Genomic DNA, 24,078 nt, shown 5'->3' on the forward strand with positions numbered 1-24,078 from the left:
GTTGCCCGGCCTTCTAGTATTCGCATTCTTATATCCTTGTCTTGGGCTTCATTCTTTCTTCTTTGTCTTGGTACTTTTCGCACGACTGTCGTCTTACTTGAACAGAGGTATCTTGTGTCACGAGCCGGAACTTAAGCTCATAAGCGAATACATAAACTTAAGTTTATTCAAACATGTGTAATTGCATTTCTATTGACACACATTGCCTTAGGACTAGGTAATAGCAAGAATTGGCCTGGTTTAATCTACTCTTACCATGGCGAGTGTTGTGTAATTAGCATTTAACAGTAATTGTTTAGCTTCAGTAGAATGGATAGTCACCCATCCAAATATAGTGACCAGGCGTAACACTGCTGGACTTTATCTTTATTCTTATTGGCTGTTCGGCGTGTTCTTTTTTTTTTTTTAAAGTATTTTCTAATGGTTCACAATATAAAGCAGAATAACGATGCATTTGTCTAACAAGTAAAGTGTTTCATAGCAATTTATTTGTTATTGACAGCACTTACCTTAACACTGTTCAGTTTAAGATACTTGAATCAACTACAACTTCGTTTCTCTGCCTTTACAGTTGACCTACGGCAAAGTCGGACCACTTCTAGCTCTCTTCCTTGGTACAAGTCTAGCTTCCTCTCTCATAGCCTTTCCTCTGATGGGATTCAGGGCTACAAAGGGCTATGGGATATTCCTCCTGGTTCTTTACTCGATCTTCATCACTCTGATACTGCTTACAGAGATGGACGTGATATCTCCGCTAGTTACGTAGCAGAAGAAAAGCAAATCTTCCCCGTCAAGAACAAAAAAGACTGATGTATTTAAAATAAGACTGCAGCCCTTGTACGTTTATTATTACTTTCTTTTATGCGTGTATTACGTCTGTCCTTGCTGCGTTCAGAAACTTCTAGCATGCAGTGTTGCAGATGCATGTCGTCTCAATGTTACCAAAAAATATGCAGATGTTACTGCATGAGCAATGTGATCACTTTATGATATAATGTTTGTTAATTATGTTGAGTGTTGTATATAGTCGAATGTTAAGCATGAGAGTTAAATTTATAGAATTTATCAATCTATGTATATGAATCACTTTTTTATTTTCAATGTTTGTATCATAAATTTTCTATGGAAAATTAAAAATAAATCATGTGATGTTTATAGTTTCTCTCCTTCTTTCATTTATGTTCTGGTAACCTTGTAGGGTTAATCTAGGAAAGAAGGTATAGCAGCTACGAGGTCTGTGTGGAAAACGATTATTTCTGATGGTTCATGGATGACAACCTAGATGGAAGTGCAATCGGTATGTGTGCTACTTTCTTGAGAGTAATGTTAACAATATACTAGTCAATATAGTATAGTGGAACCCCAATTTTACATTCCCAGGTTTTACGTTTTCCTGCATTATACATTCAATCTTGATCTTTTTCTCAATTTTACATTTTCCCGTATTTTAAGTTCTTTTAGCTTGGTCCCCTGAGAAACGTAAAATTTAGGTTCCACTGTATCTGTTATCGACACCAAGGAGTTTAAAACTGATGCTGAATAAGTAACAATATAAATTACAAATTTACTTACGTTTTTTGCGAGTATAATACGATTTTCTTCAATTACAACGTTTCGTGAGATAACTTCTCTCTTCTTCAGGTTTTGGTGTTTTATAAGCAATTCATCAAGTCATAGCTTCGTCAAAATATTTCTTCCATAGTCATCAGGATTAAGGGTTAGGTGAAATGTGAGCGGGGAAAAAGTATACGAAGATAGATTATGCACTGAAAAAGTTTGTATTATAGGTTTTAACTTTGGTTAAACCCTCTTGAGGTTTTTCTCCTGTGCGTACAGTAACACTTGACGTATAGCGAATGCTTCCGCCGTGAATATTGAAAATTCTGCTGGTAATGGGTAGATTTTGTATTCCATTAAATTATTGCAATATATTGCTGCTCCAGTGTTACCAGCAGCAGACTTTGAGGCATCTAAATCTTCATGCACTTCAGAAAGTACATATTCCATAAAAATGTTGTTCACTATATTTGGCGTTGACATTAGTGTATCTTTATCTGGATATGGAGGAAAGTGAACGAGAAGTACTGTTGCCAATTTTTAAATAAGTCTGTCGTAAAGCACACACATGTTGAAAATCTAATAACTTTTTGAATGAAACCCTTAACAGACGCCTATGCTGTAAATAAGATTGGAAGATTTAATTTATATTTGGCTGCACAAGTTGAAGACATTAAAGATTGCAAAAGTGATAATTTGGGTGTTATTGTCTCTTTTTCATTAGGCCTCCATGGCAGAGTGGTTAGGACACCATGCTCCAATGCCAGGGGTCCTAGGTTCGAATCCCAGCATGGGTGTTATTTGTCTCTTCATCAATTTCCTCGTATCACTCATCCTCATCTTCGTGATTAGCCAAAAAAAAAAAAAAAAAAAGGCAGAAAAGTGAAGTAAAATAAAACAAATCAATCAATCCATTTCATTAGGAATATTATTGCAACATACTGTACCCATAGATGAAATGGTGGTTCTAATTCAACAAACGAGCCTGTTTCATTGTTCCTTTCCATAGGCCAAAGATTCTACATAAACTATGATATTGTATTGGTGATAAATAAGGTAAAGTGCTCCCCTGTGCTTAGCACCAGACCATGAAGGCATATAGGGGTGTGGGGGTAACGTACCACACTTTCTTCATTCGGTCATGAGTAGGGGTGATGTGATCAGCATCACGTCCCTGACCACCTTTACCCCCCAGGGTTTCTCCCCAGGTAACCATGCCATTCGACGCTGGGGCCACTTCCAATGTTAGAAAAGTAATTGTCGTATTGGTGATAGTTTTCCAAATGTCCAGTTTAGGTTATTGTTAATCAGCAACAATGTACAGTAGTTAGGATGTGTACCCCACTTTTTCTTACTGTAAGACATTTTATGATAAAATGCCTTGAGCACCTTTTCATCCATGTGCTCTACTTGGGCTTTCCATTTCAATTTATCATTCAACATAATGCCCAGGAAATTGTATCCTCATTTGTTTTTCTGTGTGATCCGTTGATATGAAACACAACTGGAGTTTCTAATTTCCTCCTATGGAACAGTTACAGATTACTTTTCTACGTTAATGTTTATACCATTATTGTAACACCATGTACAGTCATGGACATTTCTAGGTTGTAGCGATTACATTGAAAGTCAATGGGATCACTACAACCCAGAAGTGTCCATGACTGTACATAATTATTTTAAAGCCAATTGTCTTTTTTTTCTATACTTTTTTTACTGCTTTTGTATGTGACAATATCATCTGCATACTGCAATAATTTAGCATACTTCAGTATTTGTGGGCCAAGATCACAAGTATAGAGATTGAATGATGGACTTAACACTGCACCTTGCGGAAGTCCTTGACTAGTTGTGTGAGCATTCAAAAGTTGATGACCGTAACGAACATAAATTGTTCTCTGTAGTAATAATTCCATTGTACTTTTAATCAAGGTGGATTGATTGATTTAAATCACTTTAAAGAAACAATTTATAGAATAATGTACATAAGAATTTTGTAGATCTCAGAATAACTTTTGGTAAAAGTACATCAGTTTCGTAATCATTTAATGTTGTTTATTAGGCTCTAAGAAAGGGGGGAGGGAAGGAAACAAAATACCGAATGTTTCATAAAAAATTGAGGGTTACAAAAAAATTTTGCAAGTAAACTATTGAAAACTTACGTTAATGAAACCAGTACAGAATGATCGAGGAAAGCAAACAGTTTGTGCTTGCATAATCGTGTGCAGACCCTCTGATTGGGGGGGAGTCTTGATGAAAGTTCAGTCTCATTGTTTTAGTTTCATTGAATTGATGGGTATATGTATATACATACGAGGGCAAATCAAAAAGTCTTTGCATCTTAACTATTTATTGCCAGATTGAAAACTGTAAAAGAAAAATAAGATATACACAATCTTCTACGTACTTTTTGCTATTTTTCCAAATACGAGGGTCACTATTTATATTTTGAGCCTTGGCAACACTGATTGAAGTTAGGCACGATTTGACGTTTGCACGGAATCGTCTGGCATTATTGACCATAATGTACTTCGAATGTTTTGTCAATAGCTTCATTTGGGTTGTTTATGGTGCCTTGGAGATTGCGCGACAACAATAAAATGGAATTAACTCGTGAACATTTTCGTGGGGGGATCTTTTACGATTTTCGACGTGGATTATCAAGACAAGAGTGCATTGATCAACTTACTTCCACATTTGGCGATGAAGCCCCATCCTTTGCCACTGTGAAACGCTGGTATAACGAATTTAATCGTCGCTCACCGACGAGATTCGCGAAGGTCGTCCAAAATCAGTTGTTGTTCAAGAAAACATTGATGCTGTGCAAAACCTACTACTACAAGATTGTCATGTGACATACTGTGAGATTGAGCCAACCGTAGGCATTAGTTCCACCAGCATATATAAAATATTACATGATCATTTAGCTGTGATAAAGGTATGTTCTCGTTGGATCCCTCACAATTTGACAAAAACTCAAAAAGATGCTCGCATCAATTGGTGCAAACAAATGCTCAATAAATACAATCGTGGTGCTTCAAAAGATGTATATAAGATTGTAACAGGTGACGAATCATGGATATATGCAGTCGACTGTATGGGTGTTTCAAGATGAACCCAATCCAACAAAAGTTGTTCGCGCTCGAAGCACATCGAAACAAATGGTCACCTTTTTTTTTTTTTCGGGAAAACTGGTCATGTGGCAACTGTGCCTTTAGAGGAACGTAGAACGGTCAACTCTGAATGGTACACAACAATTTGTTTGCCAGAGGTCTTCGGTCAAATACGGAAAACAAACAAACGCCGTCGGATCATTCTTCATCAAGACAATGCCAGCTGTCACATATCTCGTCTAACAACCGACTTTATGAACAGTCAAAAAATCAAATTGATGGGTCATCCGCCATACAGTCCTGATTTGGCACCCAATGACTTCTTCTTGTTCTCGAATGTCAAGAATAAATTGCGTGGACAACGATTTTCGTCGGTGGAAGATGCCGTTGATGTGTTCAAAAACCATATTATGGAGGTGTCTCAAGAAGATTGGAAAAACTGCTTTGACAAAAGGTTCGAACTACAGCGCCTTGAATAACGTAGTGTGGAAAACGACCCAAGAAACTGGTTCCCTGAGACGATGACAAGTAGATGGCAGTGCGATCGACCCAGGTGCTAATTTTGTTATGAAAGTAATGTGGCTTAGTTAGTTTTTGGAATATATTGTGTAGATTTGTTTCTCTAGAAAGGCAGTAAGTGAATTGATGGAAACAGTTATATTTGTGGAGTGATTTGCAGTCACGAAATGGCATTAATTTGGAAAGAAAAGTAAAATAAAATTAATAAATAAATAGCATGCGTAACACAAGAAGAAACATCGCAATGTGATTCCGGACGTCAGGTCTTGGATTGTGTATTAGAGTTTATTTTTCTGTTATTAGAATATAAATAGTATCCTGAGAGATATTTCATACCGAGGCGACAAACCACAAATGTCGCTTGAAAGCAAGCAGTCTGAAATCAATGCAGCCTTTCGAACCGTAGGGACAAAAGCTCTGACTGCACAGTTTCCTCAAGGAGATTTTACACCACAAACGATACGAGGATTTCACACCAAAGCGACATGGGTCATTCAGTCCAAGGCAACTTTCATACCAAAGTGACACATGTTGCTTGGAAAGGAGCCAATCAAGAGCAACATTTCACATCGTAGCGGCATGACGGGAAGCACAGGCCAGCGTTCGGTTGGTGAAATCCTCAAGCGATAAGTGTCGCGTGCCGCTTGGGTGCGTAATCTCACTAAAGCAAGACACTCATTGCATCGCGTATGCGCGAACAACAAACCACGGCAACATGTTGCAAGCTATTGAGGAAATGGCCCAGTTTGAGCGACGCAGAAGCGACAAAGCGAACACGTGTGGTTTATCGTGTCGCCTAGATCTGTTGTTGTAATGTGCGGTTTATCGTGTCGCCTATCTGTTGTTCGCAAGCAACGCTTGCTAATAGACTGAAGGCACCATGTCGCTTGTCCCTTAGTTGGGAACTCCCCCTGTAGCACATCGCTTCGGTCTCAGCACCCTTCCTTTAAGGAGCTTTCCGACCGAAGTAACAAGTAGCACGCGAATACGCCATATGAACGTGTCGTTTGCTGTTTGGACCCTCATGTGCAATGAATGCTATTTTAAAGTCTGGAAGTGTGTGTCACTCGTGTGACAGTGTGAACATCCCGTGTCGCTTGTCCCATTGCTTTGAAAGTTGCCTTACACTCATGTCGATGGCACTAAGAAAGTTTTGTGGGGTTCCCCTTGTCGTTTCATGCAATCATTATTATCATCATCGCCGCGATTAGTTTAAATCAGAAGAAAAGAGGCAGTAAATATCAAAAATACAAATGCTTCAGTGTGTATATTTTTAAAAGAAATGATGATGATGATAATAATAATGAACCTAATTCATACACAAAAATTTAGTTGCCAAGAACATTCCACGCGTATTTTTTCTCCCGTATTATTAACGAAAGTATGACGATAACAGGACGTGGTCGACTGTCTAGATTGTTTGTTAATATCTTCGCGACCACTGTACCAAATATCATAGCAATTATGACATTCATAGAAATGCTTCATGTAAAAGAATCAGACGTTGCAGCGAAAACTCCATTTACTTCCATTATAAGCAGTCGAACACCAAGCACCGGGGTCAACACCAGCGCCTCTAGCGGATCATTTTCGAGTGGAACCAGCCTGAGAGCGCAGAAGCATGCCGTCTTCCACACTACGTTATTCTAGGCGCTGTAGTTCGAACGAATGCAAAAGTGTATTGACCATAAAGGAGAATACTTCGAAAAACAATAAAGCAGTTTTCAATGCCAAATTCCTGTTTTTTCATTGTTAGGCTCAAAATATAAATAGTGAACCTCGTAATCACCACACCTGTTGAGGCACTTGTCCCATTGCCCGTTGCATAGAAGGTGGCTGGCTGATCACTGAATCGACGACGAACGTCGTTCATGAACCTGTCCTGCCAGGAACTTCTTCAATGGACCAAAAAGATGGTAATCACTAAGGGTTAGGTCTGGGCTGTATGGGGGTGCTCCATAATCTCCCACCCTCATGATTGTTTTTAATCTGCTCTCAGATGGGAGAGTGTGAGACAGTAGCGTTCTGCATTGATGGTTTCACCTCTTGACAGGAAATCCAGTAGGAGCGGTCCTAGACTGTCCCAAAACACTGTGAGCATCAGTTTACTGGTCGATGATGTTATTCGGACTTTCTTCTTTACTGGCGAGCCTGGATGCTCTGCTGTTTTGACTCAGGAGTGTAATGCAGTATCCACATTTCATCGCCAATAACAATGAGGTCCAGGAAACTGTCACCTTTGTCGACGTAACGTTGCAAATTGTTCATTGACATGACCATTCGTTTGCCCTTGTGGACACCATCAAGAAGCTTAGGAACCCACCGACACGACACCTTGTGGTATCCCAACAAATCGTGAACAATGTAAACACTACCATACAAAATGCCAAGTTCAGTGGCAATGTCTTTCAGACGAACACGTCGATCAGCTTTCACAATTTCATCAACACGGGTAATGTTGTCCGGTGTCAGCGAGGAATGAGGTCGGCCTGATCGCTCATTGTCCTCCACATTTTCCCATCCAGTTTGAAACTCCTTGCACCACCACTGCACACTTTGCACTGATAAACACTTGTCCCCATACACTAGCTCCATTTCCCTGTGGATATCTGTGGCTGTTTGTGCTTGGCACCATAAAAAACGAATAACACTTCGCTGCTCATATGGCGTGAACTTCCTGAGCACTCCGGCCATCTTTGCCAACTGATAACAGTGCTGTGCCGTGGAAGAAATCTGAAGTTACAATAGGGCCGTTCCAAGAAAAGCCTACTGCATCGCTCGTATATCTCACTTTTGTAATAACACTTAATAACAAGCTAGAAAAAAAAATAGGTGCAAAGACTTTTCGATTTGCCCTCGTACATACATATATTTATATATACATATATGTATATAATGCAGCAACATAGAGGCACCATAACGAATAAATAAATTGTCTCTGAAATGTGCTGCACTCTTTTTAATCTTAAACAATTGTGTTGATGCACTTAAGACACAACTGGTTAGCAGCAATAGTAGTAGTACTTATAACTTCTCTAGCTGGCAATTTACAATGCATTACAGAAAACAATAACATTGCGAGCGAAGCGAGCAAGCAAATTTTTAGATCCAAATTCTTGCAATCTGAATACAATATTGATTTAATGTGGCACAAGAGAATTCATGAGATGCCATGGCATTCTCTTATACATTTTTTTTCATTTAGATCGTTTGGAGCCCAGGGCCAACTTCGCCGCCCCCTAGCTATAATTCTGAACTTGACAAGACTAAGAAAAGCAGATGTTGTGAGCGAAGCGAGGAAGAAAATTTTATGAAATGTGTTTTTATTTCTATAAAATTTGATATCGAGGGGGAAATTGCCCCTCTGTGCCCCCTGCAGGTGCTCTTGGCCATCTGAAAGAAATAATTCAAGAAAGACGTGAAAACTAATTCCATCTTGAGTATTCTTTTGTCCTGCTACTCTTAGATTCTTGCTTTCTTTTATTTTAATGTTTGCCTGCCTAGAATTTATTTCCGTGTCATGGTTGGGGAGGGACAATGTCAATTGCCCCTTGTGGCTGGACTACTGCACCTCCTTCCCCCGCAGTTGCTTTGAACTCTAATCGGCTTAAAAATACTTCATTTTCTTTAAGAGTTTAATATCATTTAATAACGGCAATAAGATTCCTCTACACTAAATTTCTGGGTGAATGTAGAAAAGGGGGGGAGGGAGCAAGGATGGCCACACCTGTCCCTCAGAAATCGAGTTTCAACATAAAAGTATATATTTCACACTATAATTTGTTTTCAGACATAGTAATTTACATTAATGCGGTAATTTCAAATTCAAGTGTTTTTTTTTAGGGGGCAACACCCACATCACTCAAGTGTTTTGTGCAATGTTTTGGTTCCAAAGATCACCGGACCTTACACCGTGTGACTTCTATTTGTGGGGTTTCATCAACAAATACATACTCACGCCTCTATTCTCACCTTACTTCCACAGTGTTCTCGAATTACAAATTACACACACAATGGTCTTGCACTCTTGAAACGGCGACCATCCTGCTTTTCGCATGGTGACATTGCACTAATTTAATTAATTCCAACTTTTGAACAAACATCAACTTCAAAAAGTAACACAGAGATAACATCTCTTAAAGTGTGTATACATTTTTCTTGGCACCCCTGTATATATTTTTTCCTTTCTTAGAGACTAATAAACACCATTCAATGATTATGACATAAATGTAATTTCACCAAAAGTGATTCTGATCTTTACAAAATCTTTATGGACATTATTCTATATATATTTTTTTTCTTTAAAGTGATTTAAGTGAATCCACCTTGCACAAAACTCAACATTTATCATACATACACCAGCAAAGTGTAAAGATGTACTTTACAAATGCACTTACCTTGCACTGAGGTGCTTCACTGCAAAGAATAATTGATCAAATAAATATATTTTCCAACACTGATTTATTAAAAATAAACTTTTACTTTTTAAAAAACTTTTCTAAAATAATGTTTGTCCAGCGAGAGACTACATACACAGTTAATTTTCAGAAAAAAAAATTAACAACTGCACCAGCCTCTAGGAACGAGAGGTTCTATCAAAAGCCACACGCGTCTCCCCCTTTTCTAAAGTCTGCATTTCCATACACTGAGCCACCTTCCTTTGAAACAGCACACACGACGGACCCTCTCTGTTTATATCTTGTCATTTTGTGTCCAAGTTTCTCAAGTTCTTTCACAATTTGCTGCAAAAAGAAAAAAAGCTGAAATCTTATGAAAGTTTAAAGGAAAACTGTGATTCCTGTTAGTACATGGTTAATGTCTCGTGTGTTATTTGTATTTTTTATGCTCCCTTTTCTAATTCATTTGGTTTATCTAGTTTGCTTTTCTGCCCTTTTTGGCTAATCATAGGATGAGTGATGATATGATGAAATTAATGAATGCATACTCGCAACAAAAACACCAATGCACAGGCTGGGATTTCATTTTAAGTCCACTTTTATGCACAGATAGGCTAGGCTAATTGGGACTGGTCCTACAGTTTACAGTTTAAAGTGGAATGCGAACCTCTATATGCCTCCACCGGGTATTGACCCTGACCTTGATTACAAGGTGGCGACGTTTTCACAATGCAATTGGGGAGGCACTCACTTACTTTGGAAAGTAACTATGCTATCATTACTTTTAAAGTAGCAAAGTCAGTGCTGTTCGTCACTCCAAATATCATTAAAGTTATTCCAAGATAGGGGCTAACATGCTCTAAAATATCAAAACATGCACTTGAAATTCCAAATATGCACTATATTTTTTATCATGAAAAATCCAGGCTTCTGCAATAGCACATAGGCTAAACATTATGATCTGGAATTTAAAAGGTCCTAGGTTAAATTTTGTGCTTCTAATGACATAGAATGCTGAATTGGCTTCTAATCGCATCACATCACCACCTGCAAGTACTAGTCCTATTACGAATACAATCCACATGAGTACTTACACCTAGAACGCCATATTCATAAGAAATCGACATTGGATACAGCTGGTGGTGGATCCTTCTTGCATCTATCGCCGTCTTGATATCTTCTCCAAACCACAAATTCCGAATGATCACCTGGAAAAGCAATTCAACAAGTCTAAAAAAAAGTAACACTAATAAAAATCATAAAAACATTACAAATTTCTTAACTGATTTTATATCAAAGATCTGACCTACATTGCCTCCCCTCTACAAACATTTCTGATGCTCATTTCCCTTCCATTCTTTTATTCAGCTGACAAGGAAGCAATATTCTGTCATGTTGATTCTTGTCATTGCATTGTGCTTGTATCCTGATTTGATCACACAAGACCCCATACACTTTTTGCACTTACTGTATGTTTAATCCACTAGCTTTTTGCATGACAACTTTTAATGTATGGTTGTTTCAAGCAAGTAACGCACCTTTTATGATGTAACGTTTCAGGAAAACACATATTCTCCTCATCAAAGTGTAATTTGATCAATGTTACAGTTATAACACTGGGAGAAATTTAACAACATAAATAGAGACAGTTGTACAATGAATCTTGTCAATAATGTTTTGATACATAAAGCTATCATTACACTGTTGGAGCCCAACAACTGCATTAATAGTGAAATGAGAAACATTTTTTTTAAAATAAAAGTTCAAAGTTATCTATTTATATTTCCATTTTACCTATTTAGTGTCACTTTTCTGCCACTTTTGGCTAATCACAATCATGGGCGTCCGGAAGGAGGGGCAAGGGGGGGCCCGTGCCCCCCCCCGGAAAACGAAAGTCAACCAAAAATTACATATTTCACACATATAATTTAATTTCAGCCACAATAATGTGTGTTAATTATTGCACGAACATGATAAATTCAAATGTAAGCAATGTTTTTTGAGGGATGAACACTATTATTGGGGAAAATATGCCATGTTGACCCCATTGGAAAAAAATACCTTCCTTGCCCCTCCCTGGAAAAAATCCTGTGGACGTCCATAATCACAATGATCGGGATGAGTCATGATTAGATGAAATTGATGAAGGGATGTTTGCAAATAACAGCCATACCCAGGGGTGGGAGTCAAACTCAGGAAATTTGGTGAAAGTCTACCACTTAACATGTTCAGCCACTGGGCTGGCTCCCGAAATTATCAAATGAGTATGCTTCAGCAATTATACATTTGCTGAAGATTGACACTTTTCAAAATAATAATAATAATATGCAAAATTTGAGTCGAAAGGGACTGTCAGGTTAAAAATTTGGAGGCAAATATGTTAATGTGTTATGCATGCGAACTCACGAAAGATAATTTTAAAAATGTGTAAGTGAGAACAATTTAGTGCACTTACATATGCAGTGGCTGTTGTTATCTTCGTGCCACCAGAAGCTCCAATGACAAGAATCACATCACCATTCTTGTCGACAACAATGGAAGGACACATGGATGAGAGCGCCCGCTTGCCGGGAGCGATGAAGTTGGCTGGCGAGGGGGGGATGTTGAAGAAGTTCTTGAAGCCAGGAATCGAGAAATCATCCATGCCGCTGTTCATCAGAATACCCGTTTGCTCAGACGTTACGCTGGCCCCAAAACTGGAATGGAGAAAATTAATCAATGCCTGGTGGTGCATATACCAAGAGACAGATCTTACATCGCAACAATGGATTATTTTAGGTATATGAGGGTGGGTTAGATAAACACCTTACACGTAGAGATCAAGATAAAATTTCCTGTGCTCATTGCACACATTCATGATCCTGGCCATATTTGCAGGTGATGTGGTCAGTACCATACTCTTGCTGCCCTTACCCACCACCCCATCCAGCCAGTGCTTTAAGAGGCTGGGAAGCCGCAGAAAACTGAAGGTCAGAAAAAATCCTACCATAGATGACTCACCCCCGGAATCGAACCTGGGTCTCCCAAATGGCAATCGGACACCCTAATGACTAGACCAGCACAGATCCTGGCAATCTTACAGGTCTGACAAATATGTGGTCAAGTAAGCTTCAACATGCCATTTTCTCATTTTAAAGATGAGCTCCCAGTGGTTATTTGCCCTCTGAAAGTTTGAAACGTATAGATTTTCTTCTGTATATGAAAATTCAATGTCCCCATGCATGCCTACCATTCCAGTTAAGTTAGGAATGGAGGAGAAAGTTTGGGTGGAAAGGCTTTCCCAGTTGTGCATATTGGACGTATCCTGAAGATTATTTTCCCTAAGGTAACCAGGCAAAATCAACACTTGAAAATACACATAGATCAACTAATAGTTTATTCATGTTCATGTTAGAGGGAATAAAAAACACAGTTGACAGGGTGCGAAATCATTGAAAACTGGTGGGGGGGAAAGTTCTTCATCTACAAACCCCCTCCCCCACAAACATATGTGTAAATTACACAATATACATATTTGTAATGTTATTAACCCTTAGACAACGAAGTGAGTCTTGCCAGAAAATGCACGAACGACCAATGTGTTTTCAGTGGGAATTTTACATTTACATTTCTTGTCATCTTGCACACCTGTACTCATGTTGTAGGGGAAAGAAATGGAAAACCGGCACAACACTCCGCCACTGATCTGTATAAAAAGCAGACACAAGAGCACACAAACAGTTCATCACTGCAAAAGTACACACGACCACTTGTAACCCTGCAAAGACAATGAATTCGAAGACAGCCACCAGCCCCTCCCCCATACTTTCTCCCCCCGTGGGCTGGATAAACATGTCACTGAAGCCAAAAATAGCAGAGCATGGCTGAGGAGAGAGTGGAAAACACTCTTCTGACATGCTGACGCCTGTTTGGAAATGAACAAAGGCATCGTAAAATATTTTGTCCCAGCGACGTGACTCCTCTCAGCATAGGCGTAGCTAGAACTTTACATTTGGGTGTGCACAAAGAAAAAAAATAAGGTCTTGTACCTTTTTTAATAGCATATTTTGCAACACAATCACTTGGCTCTTTAACTTCACTAATGTTTGTCATTTAGTGAATTTATATTCCTTTACAGTGTTGAAAATTTCTGAATGTATGTAGTAGAAAATAATCAAATTGCATAGAAATTACACACACACAAAATGTTACACGTCATCTATAACAAGAGACGTCTGTCAAAAGGTACAATGTTCTTAAACTCATCAATAACTTCAATGGACTAAGCTTTTTCCTGTTCCACAAATAGCAAGAGCAGGGCTTCCAATCTATCCTGCTTCTGAGTTGCTCTAAATTTAGTTTTAACTTCTGTAAGCTTGGAGAAAGCTCTCTCACACGTGCAGCTTGTGACCGCTATAGAAGAAAAGCGCTGTGGTACAGAGTAGAATGCAGTAAATATCTTCTATCTCCAATGACATAAAAAAATAAAAAATCTATAGACACTCGTTTCATCAGCGATTATGCACACGTTTGTACCAAGTAATGACATTTTCAACTTCTTATAAACTGCCGCTTATTTTCTCTCTTATTGAAATATCTGTCTTTAATTCTCTTTGATAAAGCAGCCCATTATATATCCCAGAAATGAGAAAATAGCTGGAAAAGAAAATAGAACGTGATTTTCGGAGGGCTGACCCCCTCCCCCATATAACCGAAATGATATTAAACATTGTTCATCACATACCTCATGACTCATGCAGAACTCAAAACATGTATATCCGAACATAATCAGTCACAGTATGTCCAAAAAGTCAGATACTACACGCAAAACCATCTTGTCACCTATAGGTGACAGACGGTCATTGGCGTAAATATGATGATGGGCGGTCGTTTAAGGGTTAAAAGTAAAAAAAAAATATTCAATTAAAAATATAGTATTATTAATTACATAAAGGAAATTAATTTGTTACTTTTATACATATCCGATATTGCAAAGCAGGTAACTAATTCCTTTACTAACTGGTTCAAGATGTTAATAAATTACGAAATAGTTGAAGTGGTTTCATTATGTGTAAGTTTTTGTTTACTTGTGCTTTATGTTAATATAAATCAATTAGATTTCATATTCATAATTGGGAAAAGTGAGACGTGGTAGTATATAAATTAGGGATGGGACCGATTAATCGGTACTCTATCGGTATCGGCCGATATAGGCATATCGGTGTATCGGTTTATCGGTAAAATTACCGATTATTTTACCGATCCGATATATCGATAAATATCTGATAATTTAGTGCAACATTTTGCCATTTTGTTGTAATTTTTATGGATAATCTCGATGCCCTACTTTAAAAAAAAATAAATGTCTAAATATGCAATTTCTTTAGCACTGCAGTCACCTTGAAACACACATTTATTAAGGAGGTCAGTGAACCTTTCAGGTTCTTCAAGGACCATTTTTAATTTTATATCGGATCGGTAGAATATCGGTTATCGGTATCGGTAAATTTTATATCGGTACTTTATCGGTATCGGCCAAAATTTCATATCGGCCCATCCCTAATATAAATACGGAGAAACTAGTACTCACTTTTATCCGCGAAGCTGTTTTTTCTTTTTCGATTAATTTTAGTGGCCACTGCCACCATCCTCGTTGGAATTTGCAGTACTGTTGCTTGGCGTGCGTCTTTTGTTTGTAGTTCTCTGGCTGCCGCTAGGTGCGCTGTTGTTAACTGTGCGTCTCGTTCTGCGTAGTTTGCTATTTCCGGCGAAAACTGTTGTAGTAGGGGAATCCAAGTGTGGTGTGCTTGCCCGCTATCGATGTTTAGCTCGTGCGGGAAGTGCAATATGGCATGCGTTTCCTTGATTTTGGTGTCTACGAGTGTGTGGGCAGTGTGTTTGACTTGAACCTTTTGAATTTTATGGCTATTGTATTTGATATGTTTAGCAAGACCAGTAGCGGGTTGGGCTATTTTCGCATCTGCTAGGTGCTGTTGGATTCTTTCATTGAGAGATCTGATGGACCTGCCGATGTAATGAGCCTTGCATTCACACTCTGCATCGTATACACCTGGGTTATCAAGGGGGGAGAGGAAGTACCGTTTGTGTTTGTTCAGTTTATCAGCCATTTTGGAATTGGGTTTGTGCGCTACTTTGATGCCATATGGGAGAAGGGCTTTGGATATGCGATTGGAAGTGGTGGGATGGTAGGGGAAGGCGGACCATTTATATTGGCCACTGGAGGTTGATTGTGGCTGGGTTGCTTGCGGATGGGTTGATTGTGGTTGGTTAGGGTGTCTGACCTGTATTTCCGCTTTACTGCACCAAGTGGAAAGTTGTGCCTCAGTGTAGCCATGTTTCAGGGCTATTTCAGTGATTGTGGCTATCTCCTCTCGTAGATCCTCTTCTCTGCAACAGTAGGAGAAGGCTCTTCAATAAAAGTTCAGCCATACATTGGCTTTTTGCTTGGGGGGATGGCTAGAGAGAGCATGTATGTACTGGTTTCCGCGAAACATACTTCTATTAATTTCGGTGGCCTCTGCCACCATCCACTTGGGAAACTCGAAGCTTCACTGTGGGATTGACTTCCTGTTCCTGTTGTTTCCTCGCTTACCCCTAGGGGCGCTAGTGCAACCAGTTTGCCTGCTGCATGTGATAGGTTTGAGTTGTTGCAAACGCGGGAGTCAAACATGATGTGCCTGACCACTTTTTGGATCCTGTGTTTGTTAAACTTGCTAAAGAATAGTTTATGTAAGAAAAATGGTAATCTGGTGCAATCTAACATGCAAAACTCTGTATAAAAAGCCAAAATAAATTTATGAAATGACCACAGGTTTCCAAACCATTTGTTTCTTGTCATCTTGGACAGAATCATTGCTGAATTTGACAAGAGTTTTGTATAAAATTCCGTTTTGAAAAGGATGGGTGTTTTCTTACCAGAAACAGATTGTTTGTTGAATTATGATAGCTGTACCTGTAATAAATGTACATTTCTGTGTAATCATTGCCAGCAGGAAAGTAAAGTTTTATGTGCCTTAAAAATAGTTTTGGATGAACACATTTCAATATGAACATGTTTTTAATGTATTTGCCAATTTCTACTTGCATACTTCCAAATTAGTTGCTCCTACTTACTATATATTCACTGTACTTGTTACGGACACTGCATCACCATTCGGTGCAAGAACGCAGACGTGAGATGTTCCGTGGTCGTCCCTCGTGTAGAACACGGCTCCATAATATGCAGGGTCATTATGAGTCTTATCATCCTCTATTTTCTGGCGAATATCTTCTCCATGCTCCTTGGATGTCAGGTTGGCCATAAGCTGAAATTGAATGATTTCATAAGCTGCAATTGTTGAGTATACTGAGCACATTATAAAAAGTGATAGAGCACAAAGTTCAATAAAAGAAAAAAGAAAAACACAGTGCTCACAAATAACAGCTATGCTGTGGGACTTGTACCCAGAAACTTCAGTGGAGAGATCAAAAGTCAACCAGTTAACATGCTTGGCCACAGAGCCAGGGAATTGTCATAATAAATACTTTCTTCTTACTAGTTCACATACAGGGCAGGGCAAAGAAAAGTTAACTGAAACATAGAAATGATTGATTGATTAAGTTGGTGTTTTAAGTCCACTCTATGCACAGTAAGGCTAATCGGGACTGGACCTACAGTTTAAAGTGGGATCCGAACAACTATGGGCCTCCACCAAGTATCGAACCTGGGACCCTTTGATTACAAGGTGACGGCACTACCACTGCACCATCGGGGAGGCCCTATCATGGAAATGAGATGAAGTTAGTGATTCGTAGCAGGTCATCGTCCAGTTACATGCAGATTTACTGACATTTTATGATCTGCATAATCTGGATTTCCATCAGCCAGTTTTCCAGCAAGATGGAGCCACACCACACATAAGCCTGGAAACCGGGCACTGTGTGATGAGTTTCTGCAGGGAATAAATGTTGAAGAAACAATGTATCTCACCAGTACCACGAACTCTGGAGCAACAACATGAGAACATTGAGTGTTGGAAGATGTATCCCTTGAACAGTGCACCCAGATGGTGTCTAAACTCATTGAATAGATGGAACTTGTTATTCGCAATGACAACAAGCATGTGGTAGAAACACGTCATTGTTCTACAAATACAAATCATTATTCATATTATGTCATCACCAAAATGGTATGTCTGGGTTTGCACTTATTTCGGCAAAACAAATTCCTTGGCTTTTCCAGGTTCCAGAAGGAGGCGGGGTTCCAATCCCCCTTTAATTTGAACACTGCTAAAAAGAAATGAATATCATATACAGAATGTCACCAAAAAATACTGACAGATATACACAGCATTTAGAGAACATCAAGATGAACAACGTAAGAGCTTAGACGTAACACCGAGTGATTTTCATGTATTCTTGCATCTGTTCATCATACACTAAAAAATTGTATAATTTTCCAACAGAAAATATATGTCAGTGGCAACCCTGAATCTGTGCCACATGTCTGCACAAAACTTTCCTAAGAAAAGCTGTTTGACTTTATGTCCTCTGCCCTCTAGAATCACTGTATGCCAATACTCACCTTAGACAGATCCACAAAATCTGGGTCTCCCAACTCGGTCCTCTTGGCGAAGGCATACTTGAAGGCTTCCGCAATGCGGTGGTACGTGGTGACCGTTTTGTCCAACGTGCTGATGCTGTCAGGAGTGAAATGATATCCATCCAGAATATTAAGGATGAACGCTAAGATAAGACCACTTCCTGGGGGAGGCATGCTGTACACTGTCTCCCCTCCATAGAGGTGAGTGGTGATCGGCTCCTTCCACCTCACACTGTTGAAAGTTGAAATGGAATTTAATACTTATTTGCACAACAAATGTTGAACACTTCACCACATGGAAATGGTGAAACCTATATCATAGATATTTATATTTCATTTTCGTTTGTAACCTTGCAGTTTGATTCCATTTGTCTAGATGTCAATATAAGTGATGCTCAATATGTATGTGTATATATAATAATATCATAGCAGATGAAGCAAACACTAAGTGTCGACTACAGAAACCAAATTTGTCTCAAGTAAATAACATCGAGCATGCATTTATTTTATCTCTTGTATTTTATACGAGGGCTGCTGGAAATGTTTCTGCAAACTACCACCAACAGTGGAGCTAGCACTACCATGATTCATGTCTGAACCAACCAATGGTCCATGGCAGACTGAGAGGCTTGTGGCTGCCTAAGCATGGGAGATTCCTGCATTAAGTCAGAATTATAAACTGACACTAGTAGATCCAATATGCACCAACCTTAGCTTGGTCCAAAATTTGCAAAAAATTCACCACACAAAGTTTGGTATCCCAGCAACATGTTTCCAACATGTTTTTATTTTTCATGCCTAGAATGTAGGCATCCCCATTGAACCTACCCTATGACCTCAAAGGATCTAATCACCTCTAGGGCGAGGGAGTGGAGGAATATACCTTATTATTATTATTATTATTATTATTATTATTATATTGTTGTTGTTTTAATGTCTTATCATCTTCTGATGAGTCCAATGTCCTTACTATGGAAAACTAGGTTACAAAAGTTAAAAACAAGCAAAAAAAGAATGCAACAGTACTTAAACAAACTTTAAACCTGAAGATTTATCGCTGCAGCAACACAAACCTTCCATCGGTCCCATTTCCTGAGCAAGATCAATCCAATCTTTTCCATCCCTACCGATTTCCTTTAGGTTCATCTCAACGTTGTCCCTCCATCTTCGTCTTGGCCTTCCTACAGGTCTCTTACCATCAGGTTTCCCAACAAGAATCCTGTAAACTCCTCTTTCCTCTGCCATTCATGCCACATGGGCTGCCCACCTAAGTCTTCTTGATCTAACCATTCTAATAATATCTGGACATGAATACAAATTATGTAGTTCTAAATTATGTAACCTTCTCCACTCACCTGTCTCCTCATCCCTTTTAGGCCCAAATATTTTCCTAAGGATCATATTTTCAAATACTATCAATTTATGTTCCTCTTTCAATGTAAGGGAACAAGTTTCGCATCCATATAATAATACAGGCAAAATTACTGTCTTGTATATTTTAACTTTAAGTTTCTTAGATATTATACGAGAAGATAAAAGTTTATGAAGAGAGAAGTAACATGCATTTCCTGAATTAAGCCTGCTCTTTATTTCCTCTTTAATATCATTTTCATTTGTTAGTATTACTCCTAAGTATTTGAATTTGGAAATGGATTCAAGCGAGTTGCGGTCAATAATTAGATTTTGATTATTACCTAACACTTGGTTTCTGCCAGTAAACATATATTTAGTTTTCTCTTTGCTAACTTCCAAACCTCTCTCTTTAGCTGCTTTTACAAATATTTTAGCATTTTTCTTACAGTACTAGTATAGTTAGCAATAGTACTTACTGATAGTTTTCCATATCTTCTTTTGTAATTATTCCTCCTAATTTCTGAACATCTTCCACAAATTTATCAGCTAGTGATCCCGTATAAAAAACATCTGCTCCTTCTTTTGCTATTATCTTCAATGTGTTACACAGCTTTGTATTTTTAATAAGACTTCCCTCCGGATATATGTCTCCTGTCATAGGATTGACAAATAACTTCCTATTGCACAATAAGAAGAAATATTAATTTTAAATTCTTGATCCTGATTTCATGTATATCAACAAAAAAATATCAGCAAACAAATAGCTTTTGAGACACACATGGTGTTGCACGAAAGGAAAGAAATATGTTTACAGAAACACTGGATTTGTGTGAACTGAAAGAAATGTGTTTCTAGAAACACAGAATTTGTGCGACTGAAAAATGTTCCACAAAAATGGAGTTTGTATGTGCTGAAACACATATATTTCTAGAAACACCTGGTTAGCATGAACTGAAACATGTATATTTCTATAAAAACGGGATTTGTATTAGCTGAAACAAATATGTTACCAGAAACATGGGATCTACATGTGCTGAAACAAATACCTTCCATAAAACACATGGTTGGTATGAGCTGAAACATCAATTTCTAGAAACATGGGATTTGTATGAAATGTTTCTAGAAACATATGGTTTGTATGAGCCGAAACAAATGTTTCCATACACAGAAATACGGACACGTGTTTCTGTTCATACAAATCACAAAATATATACCGTGGCTGAAATGGCCCTTTACAAAACAGAAAAGATTTATGGCGGAGTCTCTTGTGATACTAGGAAATTTTGGGGGGGGACAAAATTATATAGTTTAGCTACCAATTTTATATATCTTCACACAAAAATGAGTGGGGTGAGGTTTCGGTTGATTGACTTTTTATCAACTTTTAGTTATGGTTATTATGTACAGTTTTTGTACCTATAAGTGATCGCGGCAATGGTGTTGAAGTAACACACCAACGCTTATGCCTTTAGAATCGGTCTGGAAAGGGGGGGGGGGGGTGCTGTTTGCATTAATACAAAGTTAGCCAAGCTGACAAACTGGTCAGAAAAAGTTTCAGTACACTAACAATGACAGGGAGCCTGAGCAATTTTGTACGTTTTATGTTAGCAAGCATGAAAGTGAACCGTGCTTTTTCATTCAGTAGTCTTTTAATTTGAACTGCAGGTATTGCATAAAATTCTGATCTGATCTCCATACCAGTGGTAACTTGTGCTGCAGAACACACAGTGAGTATCATAAGAATCATTAATAACAGACTACGTTCGTCTTGAGTTGTTAATGGCTACCATAATTTCATCCTGTGAGACTGATATTTTAGAAGTGGTGTAAAATGACGAATTTATCAATAATTTTGCTACAACAATTTTGCAACGTCACAAGTTATCATTTATGTAAAATGTTATTTCAATGTCAAAGTACTATACAATATACATGTTAATGTATATATTGTAAACAACACCTAAAGTAAACATATAAATAATTTGAGTAAATAATTCAGGATAGGGAGGGATGCATCATAGGGCTTGGGGAGGATGGGCACCCCTGACTATCAGATTAAAAATTATAGATACTAGAGTTTGAACTTCAAGTAAAAATTAACCAGTAGATATACATAAAAAAGAATTACATCAACATTTAGCTTATTCAATTCTGCGTTAATATATGATAACCAAATTTCTCTTTGAGTAGGCCTTATATTTTTTATAATCTTTAGAATAAAAAAGGGCCTTCTTTAGTTTTGCAAACGATTTCTCTCTTTGAAACTATGTAAATCAAAAACGGGTTGTCCGATCGTTGTGAAATTTTAGTACAGTGGAGGCAGAAAGGTTTTTAAAATTTTAAAGTTTTCAAAATTTGTCCAAAAAAAATGGCTTTCTCCAATTTTGCAAAACAACTTTTTCATAGTATTGGGTAGCAATATAAATACAATCTTGGTCTTGCTTTGAATCTCTTCGCATCTATTTTGAAATGCACTATCATTGTCAATTCACATTGCGAAACTAATTTTATGCAATTTTTATTCAGCAGAGTAATCCTGTATGCGGAATGTGGCAATGTCCGTTGAACCATGGAAACTACGGGCTTGCGTTGCAAGTCAATGCTTCCGTTGTTGCCACGTTCCACGTACAGCTTTACTACGCTGAATAAAAATCTGTATAAAATCGGTTTCGAAATGTGAATTGACAATGACAATGCATTTAAAAAGAGATGCGAAGAGCTTCACAACAAGACCAATATTGTACTTATAGGACTATCCGATACTAAGAAAAAGTTGTTTCGCAAAATTGAAGAAAATTGTTTTTTGACAAATTTTCGAAAACTTGAAAATTAAGAATTGTGTTGAAAACCTTTCAGCCTCCACTGTACTAAAATTTCACAACGATCGGACAAACCGTTTTTAACTTGCAGAATTTCAAAAAGAGTCATTGTTTGCAAAACTAAAAAAAAAACCTGGCCCTTCTTTGTTCTCACAACGATAAAAAATACAAGGCCTGCTTGAAAAAAAATGGTTAGCATAGATTAACGCAGAATTGAATAAGCTAAATTTTGATGTAACTCTTTTTTATTAATTTCTAATTGCAGTCTAAACTTGAGTATCTATAATTTTTAATCCGATAGTAGGTGAGTTCTGGTAGTAGGTTTCTGAATTCTCAAGGGTTCACTACACATAATTGAATTTTAACCATTTATCTGTCAGCACATTTGATTAATCCCAAATATTGCACTTTACAGTGTACAGAAACAATACAAACACTTACTACTATTATAATTTTTACAAATACCAATGGAAATGATCTATCACCTTGCATACCTTAGCCATGGGTCCTTGTAAATGTTCTTCACGTCAAAGTTCAACGAGTCGTATTGGTGCTTGGTCATGTTGTAGCCTTCTTCACATACTTTAATTGTTGGTTCTATGACCTGAGACCAGCTCAAGCGTCCATACTTCTTATGAGCTTCCCAGTAGCCCTTCAGTTCACCAGGAACTGCAACAGCGAGGCCCCCTGCAGGTTAAAAAAGGAACTACTTCTAATTTTAGTAATCTTACATAGCTTGATTAGAAAGCCAATACCATAGCATTGAATTTCCAGGTTGGAACCCCACACTAGACACGGTTGTGTCTTTATCAACAATGCAAGTGATAAATGAAAAGCAAATACGAGGTGTGTTCAAAAAAAGACTGAACTTTTGATGTTCTTGCTTTATTGCTCATGATACACACTTTCAACCACTATCCCCTTCAAAGTACTCCCCTGCCAGCATCAATACACCATTGCCATTGTTTCTTCCTATTTTGGAACGCAGTACTCTCATCGCGTTTTCCTGAATTTCCTCGATGGTCTGGAAACACCATCCTTTCAAAGTGGTTTTCAGTTTGGGAAAGAGAAAAAAAGTCTACAGGGGCCAAGTTCGGAGAATAGGGTGCATGGGGCACAACAGAATTGCGATTTTTTAGCAGATAAATTGTGACAAGGAGCAACGTGTGAGGTGGAGCATTGTCATGATGCAACATCCATGACCAGTGACGTACACTGAGGAGTACCTAGTCTAGCAGAGATAGATCAATCAGTCTCACATCTCTAATTATTTTCAAATCACAATATTTATTGTCTTGTTGAAGCCGCAGTTCATATGCAATACTTTTTTTCACGCGCTTCTCGTCCCTCGGTGACATCAGCGCCGGCAGGACTGGACTAGCTGGCATTTCCTCCGCCTCACCAGTTCCAGGTAGAACCGACAGCCAGAAGGGAAAGGGAAGATTTCTGCCTCTACCTCTCTTACCCCTCGCCGCCCACTTCAATGGTTGAAAGCCCATGCTTTCAGGTCCTCCAGTCTATCTCCTATAGGACAGATAGGGGATTGGTTTCCCTTCGATTCCTTTGTAAATCCTCTACAGAACTTGGGGGATAATGTCTGCAGTACTTATGTTCTCTGTATTTATGCACGTTGTATAATATGTATCTATAATGTGGGATGCAAAAATATAATTTTGTTGTTTATGTGCAGACAAAAATACTTAGATATGTTATGCTTTATTTTTTTTTTTCAATTATGG

General features: G+C 38.2%; 3 protein-coding genes across 13 annotated transcripts in view; 1 reads left to right on the forward strand and 2 right to left on the reverse strand.

The window, feature by feature from the left end:
* LOC145989196 (mitochondrial sodium/calcium exchanger protein-like) overlaps positions 1-1,152 on the forward strand; it is an 85,059-nt gene extending 83,907 nt beyond the window's left edge. For both annotated transcript variants that reach the window (XM_083124498.1, XM_083124497.1), the window contains exon 15: positions 572-1,152. In XM_083124498.1, coding sequence (XP_082980624.1) covers positions 572-766 — 195 coding nt within the window. In that variant the 3' untranslated portion in view covers positions 767-1,152. The remainder of the gene's footprint in view (positions 1-571) is intronic.
* Positions 1,153-7,328: 6,176 nt separating this feature from the next.
* Positions 7,329-7,784, reverse strand: LOC145988950 (histone-lysine N-methyltransferase SETMAR-like). Its single transcript, XM_083124253.1, has one exon. The coding sequence runs from the start codon at positions 7,782-7,784 to the stop codon at positions 7,329-7,331; it is 456 nt and encodes a 151-aa protein (XP_082980379.1).
* Positions 7,785-9,633: 1,849 nt separating this feature from the next.
* The window catches only part of LOC145988513 (scoloptoxin SSD14-like), a 176,014-nt gene continuing 161,569 nt past the window's right edge, over positions 9,634-24,078 (reverse strand). For all 10 annotated transcript variants that reach the window (XM_083123393.1, XM_083123398.1, XM_083123400.1 and 7 more), the window contains 7 exons: positions 22,834-23,026; positions 19,997-20,197; positions 18,150-18,399; positions 16,700-16,890; positions 12,042-12,282; positions 10,681-10,794; positions 9,634-9,931 (listed from right to left, as the gene is read on the reverse strand). In XM_083123393.1, coding sequence (XP_082979519.1) covers positions 9,785-9,931; positions 10,681-10,794; positions 12,042-12,282; positions 16,700-16,890; positions 18,150-18,399; positions 19,997-20,197; positions 22,834-23,026 — 1,337 coding nt within the window. In that variant the 3' untranslated portion in view covers positions 9,634-9,784. The remainder of the gene's footprint in view (positions 9,932-10,680; positions 10,795-12,041; positions 12,283-16,699; positions 16,891-18,149; positions 18,400-19,996; positions 20,198-22,833; positions 23,027-24,078) is intronic.

This window comes from Lepisma saccharinum, chromosome 6 (genome assembly GCF_977018435.1).
Source record: "Lepisma saccharinum chromosome 6, izLepSacc3.1, whole genome shotgun sequence".
In the NCBI taxonomy this organism is placed as follows: Eukaryota; Metazoa; Arthropoda; class Insecta; order Zygentoma; family Lepismatidae; genus Lepisma; species Lepisma saccharinum.